At 43.3% G+C, this 10,919-nt stretch overlaps 1 protein-coding gene across 1 annotated transcript in view; it reads right to left on the bottom strand.

The window, feature by feature from the left end:
* Window positions 1–10,919, bottom strand: part of OSBPL3 (oxysterol binding protein like 3) — a 162,416-nt gene that overhangs the window by 66,441 nt on the left and 85,056 nt on the right. Inside the window, 1 exon segment of the mRNA XM_006175677.3 lies at window positions 10,296–10,535. Within this exon segment, the coding sequence (XP_006175739.2) occupies window positions 10,296–10,391 (96 nt within the window). The 5' untranslated portion in view covers window positions 10,392–10,535.

Genomic DNA, 10,919 nt, shown 5'->3' with positions numbered 1-10,919 from the left:
TGTGTGTGTGTGTGTGTGTGTGTGTGTGTGTGTGTGTGTGTGTGTGTGTGTGTGTGTGTGTGTGTGTGTGTGATCACTGTGAGTTGAAAATCTAAGGCTCAAAATCTTCTGAAAAGTACTCTAAGGAAACAAAGCCCCCTTTGATTTGTTAAGACTCAAGCAGAAGGCAACAGACAGAATGCTATTACTAGACCATCATGCACATTTGCTCAAGACATTCAAGTGTGCAAAATGCAAATGCCAAGAGAGATTAGCATTATTGCATCCTTTACAAAACTGAAACAAAAAATGGAATAAGGTCATACCTGTAGTCTTTTTATAAGATAACAAGGATTAAATTTCAAAAATGTTTCAAGGATTCATGTTAGAAGTGGATTTCTCCTTAACCCTTGAGACACAGTGTATGCCTACCTATGAGCTAATTGGGAGGGCAGGGAATTAGACTGGGTTTGTTGGCTCTCAAGGTAAATAAGCCAAATGAGGTTTGCATTTATTTTTTTCCCCTCATTTTATTTTCCACCAAGCTCAGAACTTAAACTCTTTGCAGGTTGGAAGAGCTAGATTTGTACAATTTAAGAAATGAAGGCTCTCCTTGACTGAGAAAGCAAGCAATGCAACCAACTCCTTTCCTGTCTCAACATTCAAATCCTCTCCCTCCCAACTTCCTTATCTGTCACAGTCCTTGTTATGAGGCTGAACCAGAGAGCCAGCATCTAGCCAGTGGTTCTCAGTGTGGTGGTACTGTCCCCTATGAGGCTGCAGAATCTTGGGAGCACTTTTGGCTGTCACAGTGATGGCTGGGGACCAAGGATGTTAGATATCCTGAAATGCCTCAGTCTTGCATGATGAAAAAGTTCCACATCCACAACACTTTCCAAAGTGCCAGGAGACAAGTTTGTAGGATGAAAACCTATTTATAATTATTTGAGCATAGAGCTTAACTCTGTTTGATATACTCATCGAAGTATTTTTGTATGGTTTTTATACACTCTGAATTCTTGGGAGGCAACTACTGAATACTGAGGGAAGACTGTGCTTCCTCCTATTTAGGGCTTTACCAAGACTCACCCACCATTTTGCAGAATTGTGTCACTGAAGGCCGTGCCACCTGCAGTACTTGAGTTATTAACATGTATGGGTCTGCGTTAGTAGCTGTCACCCTACATACAGATGTATCTGACCGCCTCATTATGTCTTCTGGTGCAGTCACGTCTGGGCTTTTACATATTGTAATGTATACTTTTACCACCACTTTCTTTGAATTTTCATTTATTGACAGAAAAGCATTACGTTTATATTTTCAAAATTATGCGTGCAAATAAATTGCCCTTAATCTTTGCACAATCTTGAGAGGCTGGGTTTATCAGTATCTTTATTTTTTGAATGTGAAAATTGAGGAAGAGAGAATTAGATGACTTCCCCAATGCCATAAAGCTACCAAGTGGTAAAGTCACCTGACTGCAAAATCTGTTCAATCATTCTGTCACTTATTATAGCACATTGTATATTTTACTGTAATGTAAATATGTACATTCTGATGATAAGTGAGGAGGAAATGCCATGGGGCAGGGGACAATGGCAGGTGAATCCAGGAAGTGGCCAAGATTCAAAGCGATCTGAAGGGGTTAGGAAGCCCTGCCCCGTGGATGGAGACAAGCAAGGTCAGGACCCTGCGCAGAGCTGCCAGGTCTCCCGTCCTGCAGTCCCCCTGCCCGGGCAGGAAATCAGCCTGTGTGTTTTAACACTGCCAAGGCTTTGCTCTGTCGCTTTTTTATATCCGGAACACCTGCCCCACCTACATCTTAAGTAGCCCCACACCTCCTGCTGGGGGCAGAAATTCCCTCCTCAGCACTAACACAACACTTACTTGCACTGTCTCCCCAGCTAGAACTTGGGTACCATGAGGACAGGGACTGGGGCTTATTTCTTATAACCTCACCACCTGTGGGCCCCAAATAAATACCTACTGAATAAGTGAGTCTGGGGAGGAAGGAGGAAATAAAAAGAGCCCTACAGAGCCCTCGGGGTCAGGGACTTTAATGCTGTGTGCTGGATTGGAGTGAATTGGTACTTAGGACAGAAAAAAAGCAGGGAGGCCGATTTCTCTTGGCTAAAGGCAGCGGGTGTCAGGAGTGGTTTCTGCTGTGCTTCACACGCCCAGTGACCCAAGAGGAGGACATGCACCTTGAGCTGAATGCCCGCAGATACACAGAGCAGGGTGGACCTGGGCCCCCAGGAGGTCAAGGCCCTGCTGACTTAGCCCAACAGGGCTGGGCTGATGTCCTGCCCTGAGGGTGTGGGGCTTAAAGCTCACCACGAACATCAGGTGGAGAGAGAAACACGACAGGGTCTGGGGGAAGCAGCTTCTTAAGGTCTGTGCTTGAGTTTAACTGAAGACAGTCTGGCACTGTCATCTGGCATTAAATTCAGTCTGTTTTACTGAACGTCTAAAAGTGCCAAATATAGAAAGATGCTTTGTGGCTGGAAAGGCAGCTAAGCATTTATTCATGCCCATGAGCTGGCAAAGTTCATTTCCATACTGCTGAGTGCACGAAATGAAAGCACTTCCCTCCAGCACAGCTGTTTCCACGGCATCCACCTTCTCTGCACCTTTCAGACGGTGGGTCCTCAGTCACTGCCCTCGCAGCGATGTCAGGATGGAAAACGATGTAAAGCTTTCATTCCTCCTGCCGCTGAAGAGTGTTGTGGAAGGAAGTCTTGCGGTTGTCTCTATCTGCACGACTGGAGAGTGGGCTGTTCTGATTTATTTAGCCTGTTTATCAGGTTTTTAAAAATCACAAGGCAACGCCCAGCATTAAATCACGTGGAACATAATTTAACGTGTCTTTAATGATTTGGAAGGCATGTGTAATCTTCTAAAGCCTCAGGGTCATCAATATCATCTTTTATGACTATACCATGAACACATGGAAATACATATCAAAGGTTTCCAGTTAATATAATGATGGCTTTCACTGATGTCAGACTGGTTTTGGACTCACATTTCAATCACTGAGACTTGGAGTTGTTGCTTCTTGTCAATTGTTTCTTCTTCAATTAAGATTTTTTGGACACCAACAAGCCTGGTAGCAAGAGTAATTAAAAGAAGAACAGAGTAGGGGTGGGGGTTCTCAGCTGTAACGTGCATACCACTCACTGAAGGTCTTATCAAAACGGTTAGTGGGTCTGGGGTGAGGCCTGAGCTCCTGCACCTGCTGGGCCCTCTTACAGTAGCCACGCTCTAGGAGACCAGAAAGATATCGAGAATTGCATCTTGTATCTTTGCCCTTCCTACTTTCAGTGCATGTCACAAACACAAGTGTAACCAATAAGTAGGCAGTAAGGAGAAGTAAAAGGCCCAGAAATGGGGGATCTGAAAAACTAAGACAGAAATATACAGTTACTTTTCTCCGTTGGGCCCACCGGAACACAGCAACTCTGGGCAAACAGACCTCAGGGATCCTTCCAGCTGCCTCCCTTCCCTCATCCGTGTGACTCTTGTCCCAATAGTCATAGAGGTGCTGGCTTCTGGAGGTTTGTTTAAACAACAACCATTTGTACATAAGGCACATGGAACTTAAGTTAACTTCTAAAGAAGGCTTCTAGCATCTCAAGAAAACCAGTGTTCTTCAAATAGATGGTTGCCTGATCCTCGGCCACTTATTAGCTGTGTGACTCTGAACCAGCAGTTGATTTGGGCCACATTTTCTTTCTAAAGTGTAGGAAAAATACAGACCTCTTTGGATCATTTTGAGACTCCAAAGGAGAGTAGGAAGGGATACTATGAGCTGTAAGATGCTATCAGATGCTTGTTAACGTCTAGACTTCCTTGCTGACTCCTTCTCTCAGAAGCCAAGCTGTCCGCCTCTGCATCATGCCACCAGCCTGGCAGCTGAAAGGAAGCCTCCTGCTAGAAGGCTCCTGGGACTCCTGCTTCTGGAAGGTGAATGGTGTAATGCATCAAACACTTACATAGCACTTACTAAGTGCAGGCTGTCTTCTAACTAAGCAACTGACACAAGCCTATAAGAAACAAGGCACAGAGGGGTTAAGGACCTTGCCCAAGGTCAAACAGCTTATAAACAGCCCAAGATTTACACTCAGGCTGGCTGACTCTCAGGCAACCTCATGCTTGCTGCCTTTCATTTTCTGTGACCATCACAGAACAACATGACCCAATCATGCCATTCCCAAGTCGCTCCTTCTTGCCGGGTCTTTCTTGTGGTGTTCATTCAGCCCATGCTTACCAAAAGCAGCTGGCAAATCTCAGTGTCTAAAAACATGATGAATTAAAAGAAGTTAAGTGGTACCACGTATTTTCAATACTCAGGCAGCTGAAATTATAAAACACCTGAACATTATAGCTTTAATTCACTCTTTTCGTCTTGGCAAATTATCTCCCATTCAACTCCCATGACTTATGGGTTCTGGCACGAAGCCCAGGCAGCCTGGGCTCCCCAGAGTACAGCATAATCTAAGGGCCTGAATAAATACACTGTCATCAGGTGACCCTGGGAGAGCTCAAAGGCCACTTTAGATTACCCCAGGGACACAGGGGCAATGAGAATAAATTGTATCATTGTATGGAGACTAAGCCATAGAGATCTCCATTTCAAATTACCTACAATCATGAGTGAAGCATTTGTCAATTATTTTGGAAGGATTCATTTCCGGATGTCTAATTTATACAGCGAATGCTACAACACATTTTTTTTTTTTTAAAGAATGGAAGCTATGCTCCGTTTACAATCCACAGTCCTCCCAGTGAGAGGTGATTTCTTATTTGTAGTGTTCTGTTCAGCAGTCCTGTCCTCCATAGCTTCCCATCCCCCTGCTCATGGTCTTTTAGTAATAGATTCTCAATGGATAGTGGTTGAAGAAGTAAAAAATAGGGCATATAGAACTCTTTCAAAAAGGTGAAAACCTATTCATTCATCTCCAGCACAATCTGGCTTCTGAAATGTGTTACTTTGAAAGTTCTACAAAGGAAACATAAGGGGGCAGTGGGAAAAAGACAAGAGGAAGGTACTCATATTTCATAAGTTTTGGAATAACAATTCTCTCCTCGACTTAAACATCCCTTAACCTACTTAATATATGTACAGAGCTTCGTGAAAGTCTTTCTACCTTGCAACTATATGCTTATTCATTCATTAATTTAATCCACGCTCACTGAGTGTCTACCCTGTGCTAGCCTACGTACTTTGTGTTCATTATTTCACTTAGCTCTCAAAAGGAAGCAAAATTAGCTACATTTCATGGCTGAAAAACTGAGACTCAGAGGTCTTCCCTAACGTGGCAGTGTCATCCAGCCAGCAAGAAGCAGAGCCAGTGTGAACACAGGTCAGCTTCAACAAAGGCAGTCTTTACTTCTGTTCCATACTTTCCAACAGAGTGGTTTGTTCAGAGACCCCATGTACATAGAAAGCATTTAGAGATTTCATCATTTGCCAGAAAAAAGCTTGACGGACAGGTCTTTGTTCATTTTTGAGATCCTCATAATATGCTTGCCAGTGGAGTGAGGGCGCTGAGGAATTTGTGACTTCTTGCTCCCCTCCCCTTGTGTACCTGGCCATACATTCCAACCTGTCTTTGAAAGAGGGATATCTGCTGCTCGTGTTCAGTCAACCCAGTCCAATAATTTGCATGTGTCATGTGCAAAGCCCTGTGCCAGAGCCGTGAGAGCTCAAAAGGTATGTAAATAGGACCCAGGACTCAAGAAACCCACACTCTTTCAGCCAAAGAATTAATCAAAAGACAATTATCCACGGGGGAGAGAACAGAGCTGTGTTGAGCATGGCATTAGCCAACTCACGGTTCCCAAACAGAACGTTTGTGAGGACCTCTGTCAGCTCCTGTCTGGGGGCCCAGCAGAACTGGGATACCCTCCTCTGTCCCCATCCTCTTATGAAAAGACTCAAAACAGCCTTTCAGGCCCGCACTTGAGGGAAACCACTCAGCAGGCACGGTCACCCATGACCTCTACAACCAACGGTCATTCTCAGCCTTCATTTTATTTGACCTATCAAGTAGCACTTAAAAGTAACTTAATTGAGTACTGCAATTCCCATAGATTGCATGTGTGTTCGAAATGATTTACAGGAGGCATATATTATTTTTATAAAAGTTGTTTTTAAAGTGCTAAAGCAATAAATGAAGATCCTTTCCAAGAAAATTCAAAAGGGCGAAACAGTTTCATACGCTCAGTCCAGGGAAAGGCGGCAGCTGGGCCGACACCCAGGCTGGGGAGGAACGGTGACACAGAGACAGACCGAGAGCACCACACAGACGAGGTGTGAGCAGGACAGGCAGAGGGGCCCGACGGCCTATACTCTGTATGAGCTGGGTTCCTTCAGCTGAGATTTCCTTCAAGGAGAACCCATTCCTATCCAGCAAAGGCACTACATCTGAAGGATGGTCTACTTCAGAGCGATCTCTGCAGAGTGTCAGGGCTCGTGAAACAAGGCCATCTCCATTCTGGCTCCGGAACTGAACAGAGTAAAGGGGGCTCATCTGTAACTGTTTCTCAAATTTACAGAGGACCTTTCTCCAAAGAGTTTCAATGGCTGTTAGCCAGTAAAAATACTGCATTTTCTCATAACATCCCTGCAGAGGAAGCAGGAGGTGAGTTCTGTCTCCATCTTATGGATGGAAAACTGAGGTGAACTTCACTTGCCTGAAGTCCCCTCAGTGGCCAAATCTAAAGCCCATAGCTAGTATCTCCTGATTTCAACCATCTAATATTACTAAGGGGTGACAAATGTGCCACTCACCCCGCCTGTGCCCACGAGCCATAGCTGAAAACATGGCCCTCTTTCCCACTGAACCCAGAGTCAACTGCAGAATCCTTCTCAATACCATGCTCTAAACAGCTTCTACCAATAAACAGGTGCTGGCACTGGGAAAGGCGAAAAACATTTACACCCATGCAGGGACAAGGCCCAGCAGAACAGAATAGGGTAAAAATTCACTGATTTTTTTCCCACTTGTTTCAGATATAGGTTAGGCCATTTGTTGAAGATATCAAATGTAGCCCAAATATTTAACATTCTATTACATTCTTCCCTAAAAGTACTTTGTTACTGTGTATAAAGTAAGGTACTTTTTATTTTAAAAGTATACAGTCATACAGACATTGTATACTTTTGTACAACACTAAAGAGGTATGGGGAGATACACGTATGATGCCTGTAAAAGTTTCTGGGGGCAAAAAGTACAACTATTCATTATGAAAAATTAGATTTTCCACAAATAAGAATGAAGTTCAAATTAATGTCAACTAAAATAATAAAAATGAATGTTAATACTAATTCAGCACTCACTATACAGCACTGATTCAATGCTTTAGTTTTAATCCTCACAACAATCCTATGAGAAAAGAACTATTATTATTTCGATGTTACTGATGAGAAAACTGAGGCTTAGGGAGTTTAAGGTCAGAGAACCAATTATTTGAGTGGAACCATAGCTCGAGAGTTCAGGTTCTAATCATTAGGCATACGTTCCTCCCCAAATTATCTTGATAAAATTATATTTATGGGCTGTTCCACACTACAAAATGAGGGATACTATATTTAGAATTTCAAAAGCCCTAGTATTTAAGTTAAAAGATGGCAGAACCATGAGAATGGGTTTTCCAAGCCATAAATTGTAAACTCTGTCTTAGGTCCAAGTTTGTAAAAGTGAAAACACAGATCACAATAACACACAGTTGCGGGGAGGGTATAGCTCAGTGGTTAGAGTACATGCTTAGCATGCACAGGGTCCTGGGTTCAGTCCTCAGTACTTCCATTAAAATAACTAAATAAATAAACCTAATTGCCTCCCCCTCCCAAAAAAAGGGCAACAAACAAACAAACAAACCCCAACAAACAAAATAAATATAATATTAAAAAAATAATAACATGCAGGTCTCAATCATTTTGTCCTTCCGGTAAGCAAGCTCTTCTAGCATAGGTATACTGAAAGGGGGGCACCAGCACATACATGAATAGCTGTCTGGGATTTTATATCAGTAGGCTCTGGGACAGGAAGGACAAGTTCAAATTCAATTCAAGAAACAAGGACAAGGACAAATTAGTGCAAGGAACTGAAAGAAAGCCAGTGTGGCTGGAAGACAGAGACTCTCAATGTCACCTGGCAATGGTAGACAAGAATTTAAATGAAAACGACTCAAGAAGACCAACTCTTTCAGCCAAGGTCTGTATTGTGTAAGTTTGTGCATTTAGTGCCCCTTCCCTATCATCACACCAGCTCCAAAGAGCAAAAATATACAAAGATATAAACATGTAGGGTTTTTTTTTTTGTATGTCTGTGGGACTGAAGGAAAAAAAGACTAAATATCTCATAGATCAGACACAAATTAGAAATGCAAAAGACACTGCAGACAGAGGCATTCAAGAGTCCTTGTGGGCTAATGAAGCTGAAAATGTCCCCAGGGAGAGGCTGAGACCAGAGCTAGGCTCACTGCTGGCAATCAGAGGACTATAAGGGGAAGCCCCACGCCACAGTGAGAGGGGGCTTTAAAAACCTGCTTATCCAGGGAGTTGGCAGGAGGCAGACATGGCTTCAAAACCAGGACCTGAGCCATGCTGTGTGGTGGCCTGGTGGTGGATCTTAGATACTCATGGTGGACGTAATATAAGACCTGGCTCTAGACTGCAGTCATCAGAGGCAGAAAGGAGATAACAGCAAATGCCTAGATAGGGTGAGGTGAGTGCAGAGAAAAGACAGATTGAAGTAAACTCACGATGTCCTAAACCATAATTCCAAAGCCTGTGAGAAAACTAGCATTAAGGAAGATGGCCAATAAAGTTAACATCAGACTCCTCTCCTCCAGACGGAATGAACAGAACCACCTAAAAATGACTTTAATCTGGAGCTTTAAAAACAAGTAGGTTGTTGCACAGATCACCTTCATCAGTTATATTTCAATATCCCTCAAATTAAATCTCTTATTATATAAAACTTGAAGTTTTCAATGTTGAACTTGTACTTTCCAGGGAAGTGACTGGAAACACAGTGTCATCACTATACTTAGCATCCGAGATAACCCTGGAACTACCAGGGAACCAAGATACATTAGCCAAGTGGTAATTTTGGTCATTTTTTTAATCCCAGAAGGAAGTGATGACAGTGATGAGAAAACTATTCTTCCCAGCCCCTCCGGGGACATCTTGGAGGGCTCCCCAAACATCCCTACAGCAAAACCTAATGTATCTCGAATTAGAGAGACTAATGCCATGAAGCAGCATTGTGCAGTGGCAGGCACCCTGTCCCAGGCAACGTGGAAACGGACAGAACCGTGACATGTGTCATAAATGTGTGGACGAGCCTGAGGTGGGAGGTTGCTTGGTTGTTGCTGCCAAATCTGGAGCCAAGGACTTGGGGCCAATTTAGGCCAGCACGTCCCATGCAGGAAAGGCAACGCCAACACAGCCAGAGGACACTGAAAAGGCTCAGAGACCACTTCGGTTGGTTGTAAACCCACGGCTTTTGACAGTCCACTCCCTCTCTCCTTAACTGAAGGTGGAAGAATTATAATGATTAATGTGCATTTCCTGCCATGGACCTAAACCTGGCAAATTCTGCCACCGGAGATTTTTTAGAAAGGAAACCAAGGAACAACATACATTCAGAAGTTTATTATTCAGTCCTTTGTTTCACTTCTTCCTTCTTCCTACTTAACTCCTTTTGACCACTTCTCTGTTGACTTGCTTCCCCGTCCACTAGAGAATTAAAGCGGGTGAGACTCCAAGCTATCACGGGACAAGCGGTGGTTGGGAGCTGCCATAAAAGGTTTGGTAAAGGGAAGGAAGGGGAGGGCAGGAGGATATTAAAACCACTGGAGAAGTGGTTGTTCGCTTTTTTGTTTTGATGAGTAGGGTGGAAAGAAAGTGTGCGCTCTGGAGTCAAACAGACTGAGCTTTGGTTTCTTGTGGTGCCACTGACTAGCTGCGTGTCCCTGGGCAAACAGCTCAGTTGGTCTGACTCAGCTTCCTCGTGGAGAAAACAGAGATATTAATATCTATGTTGCAGGACAGTTGTAAGGATTGAAGAAAATAATTTTAAAATAGAGCAAAGAGCAAAATATAACTCTTCCCATCCACTAGACTCTTAAAAGCTGCATTACGAAAATTATCTAAAATTTACTCTTCTCAAATTATGAAGATACGACTATAAGGAAATGCTCTGAAACTGAGAAGCAGGCATTCCCAAATAGACGTACACAATTTAATCGGTAAATGTCTTGATTTAAATTTGCATTTTTACAATGCGCACTAGTTAACCTTTACCTGTCGGCTTCCCTGCTTGGAAGAGCCGCTACTCGTGCTCCTTGAAGGTGAGACCAATTTTTGGGACACCCCAAGGCTCTTCTCGTCACTCATCATGAGCTGTGGGTCCCTGGGCCTCGATGTAGTCAAAATGCCATCAGAAGAGAGCAGAGCAGAGAGTATGGAAGTCTCACACAGGCAGGTGGCTCAGCTTTTATTCAATCCGTTTTAAAAGCATTTTGGATGACTCAGAGGAAAGCCCTAAAACCAAAAGAAAAGAATTAGCGAGAAGGTTCAAGGCACAAGGCATCACCTGTAATTAGCCACTGATCGTCCGCAGATGGTTTATCTACACGACAGATCACAGAGCCACGGTGACTAGCCACATCGGGGGCCATGCAGGAAAAGCCACTTATGCCCGTCTCCTACTGGAAATTGCATTCAGGTGGTTTTTCTCGTAGCTTTGCCACATGACAGGCTTAAGAACACTAGTAAGAAAATTTCAGTCCAGACACATACAAAATCTGTCCTATAAAAATTATCCCAAATCACAATGAGATACCACTTCATACCCATCATGATAGATACAATAAAAAAAAAAAAAAACTGGGAAATAACAAGTGTTAGAAGAAACTGGAACCCTCG

The sequence above is a fragment of the Camelus ferus genome, chromosome 7 (assembly GCF_009834535.1).
Source record: "Camelus ferus isolate YT-003-E chromosome 7, BCGSAC_Cfer_1.0, whole genome shotgun sequence".
Taxonomy (NCBI): domain Eukaryota; kingdom Metazoa; phylum Chordata; class Mammalia; order Artiodactyla; family Camelidae; genus Camelus; species Camelus ferus.
Note: the sequence above shows the minus strand (reverse complement) of the source record. Positions and strands in the feature narration are given on the sequence as shown.